Source organism: Furipterus horrens, unplaced genomic scaffold (assembly GCF_987537825.1).
Source record: "Furipterus horrens unplaced genomic scaffold, mFurHor1.1.pri manual_scaffold_17, whole genome shotgun sequence".
Lineage (NCBI taxonomy): Eukaryota > Metazoa > Chordata > Mammalia > Chiroptera > Furipteridae > Furipterus > Furipterus horrens.
The window spans coordinates 21713604-21736215 of NW_028327187.1; the positions used below are offsets into that span (position 1 = coordinate 21713604).

Consider the following 22612-nt stretch of genomic DNA (forward strand, 5'->3'; position numbering starts at 1 on the left):
CTCATTATCATTAGCTTCTAGAAATTTCTTGATTTCTTCTTTGATGTCATTGTTAATCCATTCATTATTTAATAGCATGTTATTCAATCTCCATGAGTTTGGGTGTCTTCGATTTTTTTCCCTGAGGTTGATTTCTAGTTTCAAGGCATTGGGATCTGAAAAGATGCTTGATATGATTTCAAGTTTCTTGAATTTATTGAGGCTTGCTTTGTGTCCTATCATGTGGTCTATCTTTGAAAATGTCCCATGTGCATTTGAAAAGAATGTATATTTTGCTTCTTTGGGGTGGAAAGTTCTATATATATCAGTTAGGTCCATGTGGTTTAGTGTGTTGTTCAATGCTTGTATATCCTTGGTGTTTCTTTGCTTTGATGATCTGTGTATTGTTGATAATGGAGTGTTGAAGTCCCATACTATGAGTGTGTTGTTGTTGATATCCTTTTTGTGGCCTTCTAGTATTTGCTTTATGTATTTGGGTGCTCCTATGTTGGGTGCATATATGTTTATCAAAGTCATAACTCTTGATGGATTGTTCCTTTAAGTATTATGAAATTTCCTTCTTTGTCTCTTTTTATTGCCCTTGCTTTGAAATCCGTTTTGTCTGATATGAGGACTGCTACCCTGGCTTTTATTTTCTGGTCCGTTTGCTTGGAATATTTTTTTTATATTCCTTTACTTTCAGTCTGTGTAAATCTTTTGTTTTGAGGTGTGTTTCTTGTAGACAGCAAATATGTGGGTCTTGTTTTCTTATTCATTCCGTTACCCTATGTCTTTTAATTGGAGCATTTAATCCATTTACATTTAAGGTTATTATTGACATGTATTTATTCATTTCCCTTTGTACCTCTGTTCCTCTCCTCTTTTTTTTCTTCTTCTTCTGTTTTCTTAGAACATTCCCTTTAACATCTCTTGCAATGCTGGTTTGGTGGAGATGTATTCTTTTAGTCTTCCTTTGTCTGAGAAACTCCTTATTTCACCTTCTATTTTGAATGAGAGCCTTGCTGGGTAGAGTATTCTTGGTTGTAGGCCTTTGTTTATCATCACTTGAAATATTTTTGACCATTCCCTTCTGGCTTGTAATGTTTCTGTTGAGAAATCAGTTGATAGACTTATCAGAGCTCCCTTGTATGTTATTTGCTGTTTTCTCTTGCTGCTTTTAGGATTCTCCCTTTGTCTTGGAATGTTTCTTTTTAATTATGATATGTGCCTTGGAGTGGGTGTTTTGGGGTTCCCCTTCATTGGAACTCTCTGTGCTTCCTGAACTTGTATAACTTTTTCTCTCATCAGGTTCAGAAAATTTTCTGTCACTATTTCTCCTATCAGTTTTTCAATACCATGTTCCTTTTCTTCTCCCTCTAATTCCGATGATCCTGATATTATTTTTTCTCATGCTATCCTGTAATTCCCTTACACCTTGTTCATATTTTTTCAATCGTTTTTCATTTTGCTGTATTGTCTGGGAGTTTTTCCTCTACATTATCTTCTAACTCAGTAATCCGATCCTCTGCTTCATTTAGTCTGCTTTTGACTGATTCTACTGTGTTTTTCAGTTCAGAGATTGCATTCTTCAATTCTTCCTGGTTCTTGTTAACAGTTTCTATGTCTTTTTTTATGCTGATGTAATTCTCTGCAAGTTCCCTGTAATTTTCTTGGAGCTGCTGGTAACTTCCTTGGAGGTTGTCATAGTTGTTTTTAAGGATGTCGAGTATATTGAACTTCTTTACCACCATTGTTTTGAATTCCATGTCTGACATTTGGGCTATGTCTATTTCATCTATCTTTCTGAGGATTCCTCTTTTCTTTTCATTGAGGGGTTATTTTTGCGTCTTACCATGTTGGATTCTTCTTGTTTGTTTTTATTTATTTGTTTGGTTGGTTTTTTGGGGGGGATGGTCTGCTTTGACTTCCCTCCTTTGTGGTGAGATTCTTGATGGGAGATGTGGGGGTTTCAGTGGTGCAGTCTCTTTGATATCCTGAGCCTGATGTTCTTGGGTTACCCTTTATGTTGTTTGTTTATGCTGTCTGGTTATATTTCAGATGTTCTTTGGTAGGATCTTCCTTCTGGCTAGTTGATTGAGAGTCACTCTATCCACTTTGTCTTGAGTTCTTTTGTGGAGATGCTGTTAAAAACATAAACACACAGCCCAGGCAGAATACCCACACCCTCAAAAATATCCCCCACCCTCTATCCCGCTATCATCAGCCAACGAGCCAGTATTAATATAAATGTAAAGAGATTAGAGCTTTTATACTATAAGAAGAATAGATAAGAGTTGTTTTTAGGGAGGAAAAATATAATTTTTGATAGTGGGGGTGATATATTAATAATAGTTGAGACTATGCAAGCCAGTAGGTAATATTTACATTGTATGCTAATAAAAATAGAAGAAAAGGATGGAAAAATGCATAATATAGTAAGAAATTGGGATTGTATTGTATTGGGTTTATATAGTAATTATATTCTATTATTTAGAGTGATAGGGGGGCTAAACTAGACACACAAACAAATAACGATTAAAGAGAAAGGATGAGAAGGAGAGGTTATATGCAACACATTAGAGATATAGATTGTTTTTCTTTTCCTTTTTTCTTCCCCTCCTCTCCTTTCCTCCTCTCTCTCTCTCTTTTTTTTTTTTTTGGAAGAGGAAAGAAAAACAAAAAACAAAAAACCAACAACAAGAAAAAAGAATAAAAGAAGAAAAAGAGAAAGAGAGAAAAGAAAGAAGAAATAAAGAAGAAAGAAAGAAAAAAGAAAGAAAAAAAAAAGGAATGTTTTTACTCAGTTCAGCCTTGGTGTGTCTTCTTTTTCTGCGTCCGCAGCTGGTCTAGTGTGGTGGTTCAGAAGTTCTTGTTTCTTGCAGCCCGCGGTTGCCAGCACGGCATGCTCCCTTGCTGCCCACTGAAGCCAGCTGAGGTGTCCTTGCACGTGCGTCCCTGCATGCGCAGGCGGCCCGAGAGCTTGCCCCGCGATTAGTGCCTATTGTCGCCGGGCTGAGGTGTTTTCTTGCTCATGTGCCCATGCCCTTAGTCCCGCTGAGCCAAGCTCCGGGAGTTGGTCTCTCGCCTCTTAGGGCAGGGCCCCGGACACTTGTGCACAGTGGAAGTGAGCGTCTGTGAGTCGCTGCCGCCCGCTGTTCCTATGCCACAGCTGCCCGTCTTCCCTCACCCATCTGGGTGGGCACAAGCAGAGCCTGAGCTAGTGGTCTGCTTTCCGGCCTGGGGCCCGGCGCCCACTGGAGCTGGCTAGGGGTGTCTGTGCACGGTCCTCTGCGTGTTCAGTGGGCCCTCCCTGTGTCCATTGGGGCACTAATCTTATGTCTGTTGGGGAGTGTCTGAGGGGCACCCAGACTCATGGCCCCACGCACCTTGGCCAGTGAATGAGAGCACCTCCCTATGCACGCCCCCGTGACCCAAGGGTAGGGTTGGGGAGTGGATGAGCGCGCCACTGCGCCTGCGCTCCTCAAGAACGGCCTACCACCCCCAAACTTTCCTCCCCTCTCCACCGTCTACTAGAGAAAAATATAAAGGAGAATTATGTTCTCACTTGCCCAGCACCATGCTGTCTCCTGTCCTTCAGTGCCAATGCCACTTGGTCGAGTCCCATCTCTGCCAGTGGGCAGGGATCCGCTCTCCTCCCGACTCCTCTCTGGGGTAGCCTGTGGTCGCCAAAAAGCCTTTGTGTACTTTCAGCCGCAGCTCGGGCAGCCGCCCCTGTCAGGAATCCCGTATCGTCCCCTTCTCCTCCGCTATCCTCACTAAACAGGTTGTTCCCAGATGGATTTTCTCTAATCCAGCAGTGCCATGGCTCGACTCCTGCCAGTGTCCAGCTGCTCACTGAGATGTTCTGTCTGCAATTAGCCCAAACTGCAGATGGGTCTCAGAAGCCTAAAAGCACAGCCTCCCCTCACTCCTCTGCCATCTTCCTCCGCCAGACTTTTTAAAATTATAGTGGCTTTGTAGTATAGTTTGATATCAGGTATGGTCATTCCTCCTATTGTGTTCTTTTTCCTCAAGATTGCTGCAGCTATTTAGGGTCTTTTATTTATTCCATATAAATTTTTGAAGTATTTGTTCTAGGTCTGTGAAATATGCCATTGGTATTTTAGTAGGAATTACACTGAATCTATAAATTGCTTTGGGTAGTATGTACATTTTAATGATGTTAATTCTTCCTATCCATGAACATGGTATATGCTTCTATTTATTTGTATCTTCCTTAATTTCTTTCTTTAGTGTTCTGTAGTTTTCTGAGTATAGGTCTTTCATTTCCTTGGTTAAGTTTATTCCTAATTATTTTATTTTTCTTGTTGCTATAGTAAATGGAATTTTAAATTTCATTTATTTATTTAATTTTAGAGAAGGGGAAAGGGAAGGAGAAAGAGAGGGAGAGAACCATTGATGTAAGAGAGAAACATTGATTGGCTACCTCAATATGCCCCCATCAGGGGACCTGGACTGCAACCCAGGCATGTGCCTTGGACAGGAATCAAGTCGGCAATCTTTTGCTTTTCTGAATCATGCCCAGCCCACTGAGTCACATCAGTCAGGGCCAAATTCTTCATTTTTGTTGGAGCTTTCTCATTACTATACAAGTCTGCTCTAATATTTGCCTTTAAAAAAGCCATTCCTCCAAAAAAAAGTTGTTTAATTGGGTTATGTTAGCATCATTTATAGGTACTTTTCAGCAAAAATATAAAGGCTTGACCAATTTGCATTTTAAAAAGCAACTAATATCATTCACTACCATATGATTTAACTTATATATGGAATCAGAAAAACAAAATAAACAAAACAGGAAAAGACTTATAGATACAGAGAACAAACCAATGATTGCCAGATGAGAAGGGACTGGGTGAAAAGGGGGAAGGGATTAAGAGGTACAAACTGGTAGTTACAAAATAGTAATAAGTAGGTAAAGTACAGTATAGGGAATATAGTCAATAATATTGTAATAACTATCAAGGGGATCAGTTCATAAGTTATATAAATGTCTAACCACTATGCTGTCTGTATACCTGAAACTAATATAATATTGAATGTCAACTGTAATCGAATAAAATTGTCTTTTATATTCAGCCAAAAATTTTTTAAAGCCTTCCCTACTCTACCAGTCTCTAGCTACTACCTCATTTCTATGTACCACCTCAATACTACTCCAAGAAGCTGCTGGCACTCACTGTCTCCCCTTTCTCACCCCCCATTTATTCTTCAAAACACTCCAATCTTGTTTCTGTCCATATCATATAACAAAAAATTTGCCCTTAACAAGGTTATCAAAATCTCTGACACCACATCCAATAGACAGTTTTTTGTCCTTCTCTTATTTGATCTCTTAGAAGTCTTTGACACAGTCACTCCCTGTTTTGAAGCATTATTCTCTTTTAGTTTCTGTAACACCACTCTCCTGGTTTTCCTTCTACCATACTGACTGCTCCTTCTCATATCCTTTTTTTGTTCCTCATGTTTCCAACTTCTAAATATTGGCACATTCCAAGACTCACACTCTGCTTAGGTGGTCATTCAATGGTTTTAAATGTTATTTATATACTGATCAATCTCAATAGTTTACCCACACTTCCCTTCTGAACTACACTCTTGCAACTGTTTAAAAGATAATATCCACTTGGATATCTTATAAGCACCTCAGAATTAATATGGCAACAACAGAGTTATGTCTCCCACAGTCTTCCTCATTTTGATACTATTTGATACATTTTGTACCACTATCTACCCAGTTGCTCAAGCAGGAAACAAACCAAAGAGATAACCTGGATTCTTCCTTTTAGCTCACCGCTCCCATCCAGAGTATTAGGCAAATCCTAAGAGCTAAACTTCCCAAATAGATCTCAAATACATATACTTCTATCTCCACTGGTGCTACCTAGTTCAGGCTATTATATTTTCATTCTTTTTTCCTCTGAACTGATCTGTTTTCATTCTTGCCTTTCTCCAGTCTACCTACAGCAGTTTATATGATCTTATTAAATCCACATTGAACTTAATAAGAGCTTCCAGGGCTCACCAAGTCACTTAGAATATAAAATTCAAACTCTCAACATCACCCAAATACCCTCTGTCACCTGGCCGTTGTCTATGTCTCCACCTTGGTCTTGTGCCACTCTCCCTTTCGCACTACTCTCTGGCCACATTGACCTTTCTCCCACTCCTCACCCACTTCTGGGCCTTTGCAGGGGGCAGCTTTCTATGCCTCCCTCTTTCTCTACCCTAACTCTTCCTAAAACTGGCTCTCTCACTTATTTTGGGTCCTTGCTTATATGTCGCTTCCTCTGAGAAACCTCCTTTGACAACCTTATCCAAAGTTAGACCCCATCTTTCCCTACTGCAACATCTTGTATATTTCCTTCACAGCACTTAATCATAACTTGTAAAAGTTTTGATTTTTCCCTTTTTCTTGGGGGAGGGGGTTTTGTCTTCCTCACTAGACTATTAACTCTATGAGGGGAGGGACCAAGACAGATGACTATATATATTCTAGCAAATAGCAATATAATGTAATTATTATCTGTAGGCATTGAAGCAATATACATTCAGTATCTATTTCTAAAAATGAAAATAATCAAATTTACTAGAAGTTTTGGCTCTAAAGTTTCTGGGAATCATCTCAAGAAAATCTCTCTGATTACCCTTCTGGCTGATTGTTCTCTTGCTCCACATCATCACTACATTATAGGTAACTGACATCCCACATGAGGGGACTAGGCCATATTGGAAGAACAGAAGGAGACTCTGCCTTCCTTCTTTTGACAAATATTTATCTGGGGCCTCACATAGAAAATCTTTCAAAACTACCAAAATTCCTACTGAAAGGTTCTTCTGGATCACTTTGAAATTAGGTTAATATAAAATATGTAAAGAATCAAACATACAGAGGCAACTGAATCCCATGAGGGCACAGAGTCTATGCATTTCAAAAGCTCCCTCTGTGATTCTTACCATCAGGTAAGACTGGCAGACTGGCTTAAGAGCATGCCTGGACTTTGCTGAGTTTCCTGATTCTTTTATTTAGGGCCCTAAGAAGTTACCCCGTCTCCAGTTACCTTGCTCTGCTTTCTCCTTCTGCCCAGAGCCACAGTGGAAGGAGGGCCACCTCCCCTCAATTACTTTCCACATATAAAGCTCATTTCCTGCCCCTTTCCCAAGGTAATATTTCTCCTTTGCATGCTTTCCAAGCCCCTTTCTCTAGGAGTGTGCTGACCAGATATGCAGTGAACCCATATACAGTAAAACAATCTTACCAGTTGCTAATTTTCACTACTGTATACTTGATTTAAATTGGAATTATTTTTGATGATTTATGGTTACTGTAATTTATGATTTTGATTATATTATGACACTGTGTGAGCAGAGATAATAACTGCTGCTTGTTGTGATCTTAAGGCAAGTCTTTTCATCTCTTTGAAACGTGTTCATTTTTCTGAATCACCTCAGTTAAATTAAGTTCAGATTTTTTTTAAAACTCAAAAGTTGATTCTATGTCAAAATTTTTAAATGGCAAGAATTTTATAAGATGCCAAGTGCATGGGCTATTTAAAACTCAGGTGAAACAAATTCTATGAAAATACTAACTAATAGAAATGAGGGTGTTTTCAGTTATTAGAGATCCTGCTATTTACATTATGCGCTTATCCTCAAGTTTTTTTTTTTTTTGTATGTTTGTTTGTTTATCAGAATAGAGACACACTATTAAAAGCAGAACCATATACTTACTTCCACGTGCAGGGCTGGCACAGGCAGGCCCATGAGCTGGGGGAAAATATTTCTTATCTAGAAAAGAAAAACATAATTGAAAATGAAATCTGTAGGGCTGGGTTAGAAAGTGCCCAGTTTTACTCCAGGTCCCCCAAATTACCTGCCCCTCAGCTTATGGGTACCTGGCATATTTTCTTTTAGATGCTACAAAAACACAGAAGCTTCTGTTTTTAAGGGTCCCCTGAGCCCTGAGCCTTGTTCCCATCTTCTAGGCAGTGTTTCTGATTAAGGGTTGCTAACTTCCTCAATAGATCAGGAAACATCAGTCACCAAATAATGTGACTAATTTCAACATTAGTAGAAAAGTGTGAAGAGTTTGCAGCAGTCAAGATTTTAGTGATACATAATTGAGAATGTGTCTAGAGGTTAGGGAACTAGAATAATGCCTGCATCATACTTTTGCCACGATGTGCCTAGCATATAGTAGATGCTCGCTAGGTATTTGCTGAATTGAATTTAAACTGTATAGAGTTATGTTTGGGAAGCAATAATGTGGGCCATCTGTGTTCTAACCAACTGTTGAAACAGAGCTCCTCTGTGTGTATGCACAGGCATATATACACACACAGTTGGCTGAATTTTCCCTCTAAATCCAGTAGGAACAGATTTTTGACAAAGAGTACAGGATGGGAATTTTCGTAGGTTTCCCAAGCATGACATTTTAATAATTTACCCTTTTTAAGTACATTCCTAATCAAATTCTGGAAATGATGCACTGGTATTTTAATGGGAAATTTTTTTCAACAGTAATATGGAACACAGTGCTTGACTTATGGAGGCTATGCTGAATAGGCCCCCTTTGTGTACTATATACTTAGTTCAGAGTAAAGATAGCTTCTAGCAATTTCTATCAGGCATGGGATACTAGAATCCCACATATGTCTTGACTAAGGAGCTATAAAAGAAAATTCACTCAGAATACAGAATGCCAGAGGATTCAGATTTGGCCCCATGACACTATAAAATATATATAATTACCCGTATTTCATGTAAAAGGCAAATCTTGTAGTAGAGTGGGTTACTCTTTTAGTTGGAGTATATACCTCAGGCCAAACCTTCCCCTATCCTTTTACAAAGAAGGGAATCCTGTGTGTGTGTGTTTTAATGGGTATTTTGCATTTGGTAGGCACTAATTTAATATTGGTTGAGTGAGTGATTAAATGAAGAAGTGTTTTAATTCAATGGGGGAGGTAATGATAAGGGAGCAGGAACCCAAGGGAAACTGAGCAGGAGGAGCCTAGTGCACAGGCGCAAGCCATATACAGCCAGGTACTGTGACAGTCTCCAAGTAGCAATGGAGCTGCCTCTATAGTTGCTCTGAATTTTAATGCATGGAGCAGATGGCTAGTGTAGATTCCCCTTGCTTTTGCCCAGTAGCCTATCATCATTGCAAGTTGCCAACCGGTTTGGAATATACAGTTTGAGCTTGTAAATATGCCACAGAGTTCTGTTTTACAAATGGATTATTTGGTGTCTCACAGTGACGTGAATGCAGACCCAGCAATTTTAGGCAGCAACCCATAATTTTTCTAGGATAAGTCCTGGTCAACAGTCTGAGTGAATATTCTTAGCCAAGTTCATCTGGCTGGCTCTCTATGTAACCCTTGATTCATTAAACTGTGAATGTCAGTGAAGCCTAGTGAAGATACATCGAACATTTAAGCAGAACATTCTATCCCTCAGAAGCCTAATGTCTGGATTGGCAGCAATTAGTCCTGACACCCCACTTCATGCCAACTCACTCTCAACCCCAACCAATCAGAGGCAAACCTCCAAGTATCTGGAGGCATTTACTTACATTGCGCTGAGTTGGAAGGCAGGTTGAAGGAAAATCCTGTGCTTCTGGCTGCCTGGGCAGAGTTGCAATTCTCCCACATGGCAGATTGCTGAGGATGGGCTACACTTTTCTCTTGATAGAGTAAATTTAGGATGGACTCATATTTCCCATCAGGCTGGGCCTCTGGAACTAGATGACCAGAGAAGAAGGCACTAGAGAATTCAGGCTCTGAGGAGTTGGCACTGGCTGAGGAAGAGAAATGCCACAACTCCCTAGGCAGAACAGAGGGATTCCCAGTCAAGGGCAGTGGGTACTGACTCACAGCCATAGGCCTAACCTCATTCATGCTGCAGTTGGTGGCATCATTTGCAGAAGATACTTCTGGCTGTGGTTTTGTCCACAGAGAAGAGAAACGCCACTGATTTGGAGGCATATCAGTATCTAGGAAGTAAAGATTTAGAACATGTATTAGGCATTTATTTGTTATTCTCAAAATGGAAGTAACTTAATTTTTTTCTAGTTAATGCATAATATATTTTTTAATTTGAAAAATGTAGCCCTGACTTATGTGGCTCAGTGAATTGAGCACCTGCCTGGGAACAAAAGGATTGTGGGTTCATTCCCAGTCAGGGCACATGCCTGGGCTGTGTGCCAGGTCCCTGGTTGGGGGTACACAAGAGGCAACCGCACATTGATATTTCTCTCCCTCTTTCTCCTTCCTTTCACCTCTCTCTAAAAGTAAAATAAATAAAACCTTAAAAAACAAAGAAAAGAAAAATGTAGAAAAGATTTTTAAAAATCACTCATAATATCCAGAGAACAATAAAAGCCCTAACTTATGTGGCACAGACATCCTGCCCTACATTTCACATCATTTACAATGAGCAATGGGTGATGATTGGCCTCTTTTAATGAAATCAAGGGCAAGGAAACATATATTGAGATTTGTTCCTGGGGATGAATGTTACTTTTGAAAACTGGTATCTGAAGACCAGTAGCAATTCAGGGCACTTTATAGCACTAATAGAGTGATTAAGCTGACTATTGTCTGTGCTTCATATTCAGTGAGGGTACTGCATATCCTCAGCACAAATTAGCAATGTGTAGCCTCTGACAACTGTGCAGTTTCCATCTGAACAGGCCTTACTGATCTCATACAAATACCTAGGTACTGAATGTAGGGTCTCAGTGTGTTCTGAGCATTTCTTTGAACAGCTTCCCTTCAAGAAATGTTAAGGGGAGTGGGTTGTGTGCCACTGACCAAGGTCCAATTTGGTCACTGAGTTCACCAGAACAGTTAAGATGGGAGCCTGGGGGGAGGCACAGAGTATCCCAATCCCAAATTCACAGCAACCCAATAGTGTTCTTTGGGTGGCCTGGCAAAAGGCACCTTTCCATACCAGGCTTGAGTGTTAGTGTCCCATAGAGTGGAGACCCTGAATTGTGGTGGGCCACTCTTTGTCAGGATTCTTGGGCCAACTGCTCCAGCAACCACACCCATACACCCTGTGAACTAGTGAAAGTATGCTAAACCACAGCCTGGACTAGTTCAAGCTTGTTGCTGCCACTAGAAGAGGCCCTGATGATACTTTATTATCTGAGTTTCCCCTCTTAGTTACCTCTGGAGATGAGAGAGGGAGCTCCAGGAAAGACTCAAACCTCAAACTACATTAATGAATGGAGAACAGGTAAGGAACAGTTTGGTTCTGGGATACTTGGGACAGGCTGAAATTTTCTTTCAGTAGGAATACAAGATTCCATTCTATATACTCCAACTCCGAGTATCAAAACCTTGCCTCTTAGTCCCATCCATAATTCTAGAATTCCTGAGTCCTCTGGTCTTAAGATCAGGTCCTGTTCAGAGAGTGCTAGTCTCCATTTCCCACTCTCCCCCTTTAGGGTGAAAGGGCAAGCTATTCCCCTGCCTCCTAAGCAAACCCAGAGACCTACCCATGCCTACCTATATACACTTCTGAGAGCCTCCAGAACCCTCTAGAAAGCATCTTGAGGCACTGAAGAGTTTGTTTTCATCCAAGAGGATTCTTTTCATACATGGTAGCCCCACTCCCCTATTCCAGATTAGTTTCTGGACAAAACTTAAATGTTACCCCCTCAGAAAGAATCTTTCTGAACCTCCAATCTGAAGTTTATTATCCTGCTGCTGTCTGTGACTATGTTATGTTTATTTCCTTCACAGCAATAATCCTAATCTGTAATTTCTTTATTTTTTCATTCACTTATTCATTCATTCACTATTAGCCTTTTCTATTAGCCAGTAAACTTTGAGAGGACTAAAGTAATTTTTATTTTGCTCACCAACATATCTTCAGAAATTTTCACAGTGCCTGGCACATAGGAGGCCCTGACTAAATATTATTCTAATGAATGCACATATGCATGCATGCACTCACCTGTGCATACATGTTTGTGCATACACATACACATGCACGTGTAAACATGTAACTACTTTTAAACACATGCACACACACAACACTTCCTCACTAAATCTACACTGAGGAGAGCAGCATGCAAAGTGGTTAAGAGCACAGACTTCGATGTCAAACACTTGGAGACTAATCGCAGCTCTGTTTCTTCCTAGCTGTGTGACACTGAGCACACCCCGTACCACTTCTGGGTTTCGCAGGACTGTTGTGAAATTAAATTAAATGAGACAACCCATGTAAAGGACTTGGCACAGTATCTGGTACATAATAGGCACTCAATAAGTGATAGCTGTTGCTGTTATTATTATTAATCATTATTTTGGTATATAAACCCAGTTTGAGCTCACATTCATAGGATTCTTTCCTAATCTGCAGCACTCTATGTAATTACCCCAGGAGAAAGCAAAATGGTAATGTATGAGGCCTGAGGGTCCCCCCTGCCATCAGCCACCCAGGGCCAAGAAGGGAGAAAAGACTGAGCAGAAAAGCCTGCAGCAGCAGTACTTCAGGGATGATGTGGAGGATCAAGTAGATACTTCCTCTAAAAGATATTTCATAAAAGAATTAGTCCAGGAACATATATGAAGTTCCCCTGGACATGAACAAATGGGGTGGGGATTGACAATGGAAGTGGAGGGGAAGGCGGGTAGAGGTGACTAAAGGGGAAAATTGGGACAACTGTAAAACATAAAAAATCAAAATTAAAAAAGAAATAAAGAAGCAAACTATTAAGAGAAAAAGAGAGATTTCAGAAGCTTGTGCTCAGTATGTGTCTATTCCCAGGTAAGAATACATCAGAGAAGAGAAGGAATGACTATAAATCTAGAACAGCTTTTGTTCATTGAGCACTTACTATGGAGCAGACTCTTGGCTTAACACTCTGCGTACATGGTCTCATGTGGTCCTCATAGCAACCCAGATGAGAAAAATACAGACTCAAAGAGGTTAAAGTAATTTGCCTAAGGCCACAGAGTTAGCAAGTGGTAAAGCTGTCTGATTCCAAACCTCATGCTCTTACTGAGTATGCCTCCCCAACATTTCTAAGAGTACAGTGAGTTGGGCACTTTCCCACACTAATGAGGTTGGAGGGGTGGCAGATGGGCATAACATTTCTGGGGAGCAATTTTTCAGTATATGTCAAAACCTTAAAATTTGTGTGTACACTTTGACCCAGTCATTGCACTGATAGCAATTTATTTTAAGGATATTGTCAATAATGCATGTAAAAATTTAGCTTCAAGATTAAAAGTGACATTTATAGTACAGTGAAAGATTGGCAATAATCTAAATGTCTAAAAATTATAATATATTTGGTATATCTAACAGAAAGATATTCTTGAGCTATTAAGATGTTGTAGTAGAACATGTAATGGCATGTAGAGATACATACAACTATTGTCAATTATTAAAAAGTTACAACCCATTTTATGCAAAATAATGTTATGCTGTAAAACTTAGTATGTGGTTTTGAGTCCTGATTGCTTACCCATGTTTTCTAAAATATTGAAAAATATTGAAAAATAACACTTTCTAGTTATTTTAAGGTGAAGACTTTAAAAAACCTCCTTTAAATTTTTATTTATTGATTTTAGAGAGAGAGGGGAAGGGAGAGAGAGAAGAGAGAAACATCAAGGATTGAACATGCAACCTTGTATTTGATTCCAAGTGAGATCAGAAGCTATTTGAGAGTTTTAAACAGAAGAGTGCTATGATACGACCTCTTTTAATGGTATATTCTGATTGCTATCTTGTGAATAGATTGAAGGGGAACAAGGGCAGAAGCAAAGAGACCAATTAGGAGGCTACTGCAAGAATCCGGGGGACAGATGATTGCTTATCAAACTAAGACAGTAGCAGTGGAGATGGGAACAAGTGGTCAGATACTGGAGATATTTTGAAGACAGAACTTACAGAATTTTTCAAAGGGTTGAACATGGAGTATAAAATAAAGGAGTTAAACATCACTCCAATTAGTTAGAAGGATGCAACTACCATTTATTGAGATGGGGAGGCTATGGACAGAGCAGACTGAGAAGAAGATTAAGAGTTCAGTTTTGGACTTTTTCTGTTTGAGATTCCAGTTACATGCATGAAGTGAAGGTATAAAATAGGCAGCTGGATAGACAGGTCTGAAATCCAGCCTTGACTGGCGATATGCATTTGGAATTGATCAACATATAGATGGTATTTAAGACCAAGAGACTGGAAGAGATGCCCCAGGGAATGGATTTAGATAGAGAAATTGTCTGAGACCTGAGTCCTATAGCCCTCAAACATTTAGAAGTTGAAGAGAAAAGAACATCCAGTAAAGGAGACTGAGGAGTAGTAACTAGGGAGGTAAGAGGAAAACCAAGAATTTAATGTTATAGAATCCAAGTGAAGGAGGTATTTCCAAGAGGAGGGAATAAGCAACTATAGCCAATGTTGTTGATAGATCAAATAAGATAAGGAGAGAGAATAATACTGAAGTTGGAAAGTGAAGGTCACTGGCTCACTTTGATAAAAAGTGGTTTCAAGTAGTGATGAGGATGAAACATGAGTAGAATGAATTCTAGAAAGCAGGAGATGAGAGGAAGAGGACAGAGTGTGCATGGATGCCACTTTTGAGGCTTGCTGCAAAATTAAGCACAGAAATGGGTCACTGAGTCAAGAGTTGGTTTTATCTCAGGCTAGGTTTTACCAGGCAAGCAGGATAAAGAAAGTGAGGGAATATGGATGTAAGGTACTCACAAGGCAGTGACTTTAATGAATCTGAGCCAATGAGTTAGATCCAAATCAAAGAGTCAAAGAACCAAAGTTAGCAGACTTGTTTGTGCTTAAAGAGCTTGGAGTTTTGTCCCTTCTTAGGAGCCAGACAGATCCTCTGAATCTCACTTTCCACATATCAACTCCCCCAAATGACTCAAAATCAATCATTCCCACTTCTGCTGTAAAGTACTCAGCACACTCTTGAATATCACCTCCTCACCTACCTCCTTGTTCCCATTTTATCAAGATCTTCTACAGCATTTCCTTTAGTATGTGCTGTATACCACACCCCTTCCCACGTGTTTACTTAACTCACAAGATTCTCTAAGAAAATTGCACCACCTGACTAAAAAAGGAATCTCTTGGAGAGAATTCTACCAAGGTGAATACATCAGATATATATCAACTTCTTGTCTAAACTCAGAGTAAATCCAGAGTGATGGCATTCGAAAACAGGTAAACTCTTCCCCTACAGGCAGACGCCCTCTCTAGTTGGCCACTTTTCACAGTGTCCCACTTGGAGGCATATACATCTTCCAATGGGAGCAAGGCATTCAACATGTGTGCTCAGCAACTGCGATAAAGAGTTTTTAAAATCGATCAGACCCTGGTCTACTTGCACATTTCAAAATGGTGATGAAGAGCCCTATCAATTCACATCCAGCTGGCAGGGTGACTTCTCCATTAGGCACAACAGGCACAGTGCCTAAGCCCATAAATACTCTTAGGAACCCATGAAAATAACTGCTTTTAAAATTGAAAGAAAAATGAATATAATAATGATAATGAAGTATAATATGACTGCATCTTGGTTGTATTTGTTTTTATGCCAATACAGTCACAAAATGTCTTTTTTCATATCTTTGTGGAGGAATAGGCCTATGAAGGCAGTTTCTAGGGTCCATTAAAGTTATACTGCAGCTCTTGCCAGCTTAATTTTTGTGGCTTTCTCCAAACCTACATATTTAAATTTATTTATTTTTTTTTATATTATAGTTGTCCCACTTTTTCCCCAACTGTTCTTTCCCCACCCTGCCTGCCCCTTCTCCCTCAGTTCCTTCCCACCCATTGTCCATATCTGTGGGTCATTCATACTAGTTCCTTGACTAGACCCTTTCCCTTCTTTGCCCACTTCTCCCCTGATCACTATCATTCTGCTCCTTGTTTACTTCCCTCTGGTTGTATTTTACTCGTTTGTTTCTGTTGTTTATTAGTTTCCTGTATTAGGTGATATCATATGGCATTTGTCTTTCACTGCCTGGCTTATTTCACTAAGCTTAATAATCTCAGGTTCAACCCATGTTGTCAGTAATGGTAAGAGTTCTTTCTTTCTGCTGCATAGTATTCCATTGTGTAAATGTACCACAGTTTTTGATCCGCTCATCTATAGGTGGGCACTTAGGTTGTTTCCAGCACTTGGCAATTGTAAATAGTGCTGCTATGAACATAGCGGGGCCATAGGTTCTTTTGAATTGGTGTTTCAGGATTCTTCAAGTATAATCCTAGCAATAGAATTGCTAGATCAAAAGGCAGTTCCGTTTTTAGTTTTTGAGGAAATTGCATACTGTTTTGCACAGTGGCTGCACCAGTCCGCATTCCCACTAACAGTGCACTAGGGTTCTCTTTTCTCCACATCCTCGCCAGCACTTGTTGTTTGTTGATTTGTTGATGCAAACCTACATATTTTGATAAGCACATTTTGACATAGCTCTTGAAATAATTGTTTTGAGATGTAAGAATGCATATTTTAAAAAATCACCCATAGTGAATATAATGGACACCCATGATACTGTTAAAGGTGGGAAGAAGGATGTGATGAGGCTCCACCTACCTACCTCTGGTTCCACCCCTGACCACCAAATCATTCATTATTAGCGGAGGGGAGGCTGGGTGTACCTGCATGGGACATGCTTTCTTATATCACAAATTCTTTGGTGTTCCTACCCCTGTGAAGCCAGCAATAGTAGTAATAGAAATCATAATCATAATACTGATTATGGTGATAATGGCAAATAGTTATAGTACTCTCATGTATTGAGCAGTGAACCCAGCATTTTACACAATTGAGGAAACAAATGAAATAGGTAAACTAATTTGATTAAACAGTGAACATTTCCACATCAAACTTCTAAGAAATGGGTGGCAGCTTCTCTCTAGACTATGTGACTTGCCTTCACCAAATATATACATGTCTGTGTGCATTAAGAGAAATCAGAGAACTGTCTTTCAGAAGTGACCTTGATAGGGAAGTACGGCCTCCTCCCTCCCAACATGCTTACCATTCTTCAGGGTCACATCTCCACTCTGGCTCTGGGGGCTCAATTCCTGTGGGTTCTTGATGTTTCTCAGAGCTCTGGAGAAGTGCTCATCCACTACACTGCTGATGTCCCCTTGAAAATAGGTGAAAATGACACACTCGGGACTCCACTCAATCTTTATAGGCCTCTGCATCTGGGCAGCATTTCTCATTTCTTCCATTGTGATACCAGTGATAGCTGCAGATCAAATGTGAAATATTACTGGCACTATTTTTCCAAGTGGCTTGGCTATAGTTTGGATGAGGGGCATCCTTGAGGGCAAGCAGTTAGCTCCTACTGAGTACAGGCTCAACAACCACATTGTAACTGATATGAGGACCAACGGAAGAGACTGGTCTGATCAGTGTTCAGGAAACAACAAGACAGAGCTCTATGAAGTACTTAAGGGGTCCTTTCTAAGAAATAAGAAGCATTTTTTGGCAATATGACTAGAAGAGCATCAGGAAACAAAAGAAAAAAAAATAACAATGAGCCCTGACAATGAGCTCTGTGGGTTGTGCATCCTCCCACCAAAGGGTCATGGGTTCAATTCCCCAGTCAGGGTATAGGCCTGGGTGGTGGACCAGATTCCTGGTTGGGGGCATGCAGGAGGCAACCAGTCAGATGTTTCTCTCCCTCTTTCTCCTTCCCTTCCCCTCTCTAAAAATAAGCAAATAAAATCTTTAAACAATAACAATGAGGCCAAATCACAGAGTAACTTGCCTTCTGGGGAGGTGCCTTCCTCCTCCCAGAACTACATGGAGATCTCCCTGGACAAAGGGTAAGCTCCCCTGTAGAGCTGAGTAAGCAATCCAGTGAATATTGACAATTTTTATTGTCATAGTAAGCATTGCTTTTGACCTTTTGTCCATTTCCATGCAAGGGAATAAAACACATCAATTTCTTCTATCCCCTCTGATGCCAGAATCTATGTATGATGGTGGCTTGAACCCACCTCCCACCCCATCTTAGAAACTAGCAGTTACTAAACATATCAGTCCTAAGGCCTCAAGAGAGATCTATTCTGAATCAAATGCAAATCTCAGCACACACACACACACACACACACACACACACACACACTTTTTTTAATACTAATACATTGTGGCAACATTGGTAAAAAGTGTCTGAAACATTGTCAGATTGTCAGCTCTGCTCACCATCACACCCTTCACACCTAGAACAGAGCCTGCAATAGAGTAAATGTTCAGTAACTGTTTCCTGAATTGCCTTACCCTTGGTCTCCATCATTGTATTCTACCTGTGAGCTTCTTGAGTGCGCACAGCAGGAACTCAAGACATGCTGTGACTCCTTTAACTGGAGAAGTAGCCCATCTAATTGCTTCTTTGCCTTTGGCCACCCATGTACTCAGGCTAAAGACACATTTAATCTATTCATTCTTGTAAATATAATAAAAATGAGAAGAGTTGAATAGCTCTCTGTCTGTGAGATTTTTCAGGATGGGGCCATTTCTTATTCATTTCTTTACCCCTAGTACCTAGTACAATGTAGGTAAGTAGGTATTTGGTAAACAGTGGCTGAGTGGCTGAATGCCATTTCATGCAGAGACAGCACAATGCAAGAAAATCATATCAATTAGAGAAGGCAGAGGATCAGAGGTTGGCTTTTGGGAAACCACATGACCTCTCTGGGCTTCAGATTCCTTTTGCGTAAAATGAAGAGATTGGAGTATTATAAATTCTGCAGACTTTTCTTGTATGGGTCTGCTAGAAGTGTCAACAGATTATGATGGGGACATTAAGAAGAAAACCAACAGTCAGAAGGGGACCCTTTCTAAAGAGTTTTCATTTCAAAATCATTCTAGCCCCAGTAATACCTGGGCTATATTATCTACAGAAGATTTTCATTGAGCACTACCTGAAAAATAAATCCACTGTATCCTTATTTCAAAAAAATGTGAACAATAACTTTGAAAAACTGGCAGTTTTCTTATAAGGTTAAACATAGGCATACCACATGACCCAGTAATCCCACTTCTAGGTACATATAGCCAAGAGAAATGCAAACATGTCCGCACAAAGACTTGTTCATGAATGTTCATAGTGACTTTACTTATAACAGCCCCAAAGTGAAAACAACCCAAATGTCCATCACTAGGAAAATTAATAAACTAGCTGTGACATTTTCATACAAAGAAATGTTATTCAACAATAAAAAGGAACAAACTACCAATCCACACAACTGTGTGGAACAATCACAAAAACATGTTGAGTGAAAAAAGACAGAAAGAAAGAAACACATTATATATGATTCCACTTTTACATAGAACAGGCATAAACAATATCTAGTGATAGAGGTCAGAAAAGCAGTTGGCTGTGGGGTGGAGATTAGGAAGAAGCAGGAGGGAACTCTCAGGGCTGTTGGGAATGTCCTGCATCTTGAGGAGGGTGAATGTCATACATGGATGTATACATTTGTCAAAAGACATCAAATTGGACACAAGATTTGTGCATTTTGCTGTAGGTAAATTATTCCTCAATGAAAATGCTCATGATATATTCAGATACTCAGAGTTCTAGAAATAAAGCAAAGGTGTTATCCTTGAGCACATTATGCAATAAGTTATAGAAAGACAAGTACTATATGTTATCACTTACGTGTGGAATTTTAAAAAGCCAAAGTTGTAAGAGCAGAAAATAAGATGGTGGTTATGAGAGGACAGGACAGATGTTGTTTAAGGATACAAACCTACAATAAAATGTAAATAAGCCCTAGCGATCTAGTGTACAGTACAGTGAATATAGACAACAGTGTTTTATTATTGTCAAAACTGCTGACTAGAACTTAATTATTCCAACTGCTAAAAAGGATAATTACATAACATGAGAGGTGTTAATTATGGTTATAATGATCATCATATTACAATATTTAAATTTATCAAATTAACATGTTGTACACTGTAAAGCCACACAATGTTATATGTAAAATATATTTGAAAAATAGCAAAAATAAAGCAAAGGTGTTATGAATTATAGTAATGATGAATGTGGAGGCAGTAATTTTTTTAAAGATTTTATTTATTTATCTTTAGAGAGAGAGGAAGGGAGGAAGAAAGAATGGGAGAGAAACATCAATGTGTGGTTGCATCTTGTGCGCCCCTAACTGGGGACCTGGCCCACAACCCAGGCATGCTCCCTGACTGGGGGTCAAACAAGTGACCCTTTGGTGCACAGGCCTGCACTCAATCTAATGAGCCACAACAGCCAAGGCGAGACAGTAATTTTTAAAGCTACAGTTTACAGACTACCTACTTTGTGACAGAAATATATCATATATTTTCTCCAATATTTACAACCCTCAAAGTAGTTATTATTATCCTCATTTTATAGATGAGCAAACTGAGACTTAGAGAATATGAAATAAACTGTCTCAGCCACACAGCTAGGTGGTGGCAGAGCTGGAATTTGAACCCGGTCTCTCTGGCTTCAATGTCTGTCCTTTTGTCATCATTCCTTATGTCTTACTGAGGGGACTACTAATAGCTCCTTACCCTCTGTGGGCCTCAGTCTCTCCATCTATGTGAAAGCATGGCCTCTAATTTCTGGAGGACCTTGAGCCAAGAACCCTAACACAGTCATTTGATTTCCTTTATAGAATGCCAGCAGAGCATTTGTGCACTCCCTTTGGACTTCTCTTTGAAGTCTCTTCCTTCAAGAGCTGCTTCAGACCTTTCTAGGACTCTATTCTCAGAACTGCCTGTGTTCACTGCTCTAGGCTCAGGCTTGACACAGCTTGCCATCTATCTTTGCTAAGTCTCCCTGAAGCCAGGAGAAAAGTAGAGGGAAACTGCTGGCTAGACCCTTGGGACTTCAAGACCCTGAAGCACGTTCATAGTCTTATTGGGTAGAGTCCACAGGCCACCTGGCCATAGGCAGGAAAGGGTAGAGAGAGAAAAAGTCATGGGCAACATTTCAGCCTCATCACCTCGAAGGGCTCAGACCCTAGAATTGAAGATCTTGAATAAATCGCAAGTACAACCTCTGCCCCTCTGTTACTTCCCAAACACACCAACATGTATTCAAAGGAAAGCCATGGGCTACTTGTATCAATCGAGGTCAGGAATAGTTCTCTGGGCTGCATTTCGTCCTCAGTGACCAGGGTCTGTATTTGAGAGATGTTAAAATTCTGAGAACTGCATTTTGGCTTAATCTTTTTTTTCAGAACTGCATCTCACTACACCTCTGGAGAAACGTAAGCAGTTTTATCCTCCAATGAGCCTTCTGTGAGGGGGTCTCTATTTATAAATGAATCGGTCAGGATGACTCTGGCTTAGAATCGGATGCTGTAAAGCTAAAATGGAGGGGATATCAGTGAGGCAGAAGAAAGGATGGGGCTTTCTGGAAATGTTTCTGTAGCAGTGCCTGGCTTGTAGTAAAAGCCTCTTGCAGACAAAACCCCAAGGCCAAGCCTTGCCAGCTGTGTAGTGACAACAGCAAAATTACGAAAGTACACCATAGCTTACAATGTCTCCCAGTGCACAACATATACAGACATCAAGTGCTCCAAGTAGACCTCCAAACATTACCCAATCTTCTTCACAAACATTTTAACATGGAATCCAATATCAGCTGTTTGGACTCAACTCTCCCACAGTCTGCATGCACGGACATACTTACCACCCTTCTGCAAAATGGTTCTCAACACCTGGGGTTGGGGTAGAAAGTCAAAGAGGTCATCACAAGGATCACCTGCAATAAAAGCCCCAAAGGGACTAAATTGCATCTCGCTGAGCAAAGCATATGATACTCACCACTTCCTGTGCCCTGATATTTTTCTAGTTGAATTTCCATCCCTTCTCCACCAAGAAGAAAAGTCCCCAGCTCGTCTTACCTTAATTCCCAACCATCAGCCGAGACAAAGCAAGATGCAGATGTCGAACTTTGGCTGGGCAAAGGCGTGTTTTGATGGCCAGGGCTGCCTGGCCCCCTTTAGAGCAGCTGAGTGGTTGCAGAAGCAGGGGCTGGGGATTTTGTGTCCTCCCCTCACTGCTCTCTGCCCCTCCAGTGGGGCTATACAAGGCATTTCCTGCTAGCTATCTATTAAGAATGCAGAAAATGCACTCCAACAAGTCAATCGGGTTGGGCACCTGCAGGAATGAGGAAAATAGGTAGCTCTTTTTTATTTATTTATTTTTGCATTAAAAAAGCACTTAGCTATATTGTCTCTTAAAGTAGGCAGCTAATTGTCAGGAAACCACACACAGAGTCAATAACCACCTCCGAAACATCAGTTGTGGGGCTTGAATAAAACTGATGTCACTTTGAGTCTCAGGAATTGAGAGTCAATTTAATTCATTACTGTTTTCTCCCTCTTTCCTTGTGACAAGTGAAGAGGAGCCCAGACTCCCAGGATTCTGGGCTTGTCCTAGCTTCTATGGGCTCCAGAAGAAGTCAAGATGTCTCTGAACCTGCTGGAAGTTTGGAGTAGGGGGTCCCAATCCTCATTTTGAAAAATCTGAAGCCATTCTTTGTTTTCCTCATTCTCTGTTTCAACAATATTAATTTAACAAATATTTATTAAATACCTAATGTGTACGAGGCAATATTCTGGGAGT

At 40.2% G+C, this 22612-nt stretch overlaps 1 protein-coding gene across 1 annotated transcript; it reads right to left on the reverse strand.

Moving 5' to 3' along the window:
• Positions 1–3571: 3571 nt before the first annotated feature.
• Positions 3572–22214, reverse strand: VGLL1 (vestigial like family member 1). Its single transcript, XM_090265037.1, has 6 exons — positions 21889–22214; positions 21675–21746; positions 17019–17234; positions 9569–9988; positions 7729–7785; positions 3572–3656 (listed from the first exon to the last, which is right to left on the reverse strand). Exons 3-6 carry the CDS (start codon positions 17215–17217, stop codon positions 3574–3576), a joined length of 759 nt encoding a protein of 252 aa, XP_090121163.1. The 5' UTR covers positions 17218–17234; positions 21675–21746; positions 21889–22214; the 3' UTR covers positions 3572–3573.
• Positions 22215–22612: the final 398 nt, after the last annotated feature.

Excerpts from the sequence above, each read along its gene's own strand:
- VGLL1 (XM_090265037.1), bottom strand. The coding sequence starts at position 17,217 with ATGGAAGAAATGAGAAATGCTGCCCAGATGCAGAGGCCTATAAAGATT. Across the intron at positions 9,989-17,018 it reads AGATGTGACCCTGAAGAATG|ATACTGATATGCCTCCAAAT; the intron begins GTAAGCATGTTG and ends TTTACTTCCTAG. Across the intron at positions 7,786-9,568 it reads GCCTTCCAACTCAGCGCAAT|ATAAGAAATATTTTCCCCCA; the intron begins GTAAGTAAATGC and ends TTTCTTTTCTAG.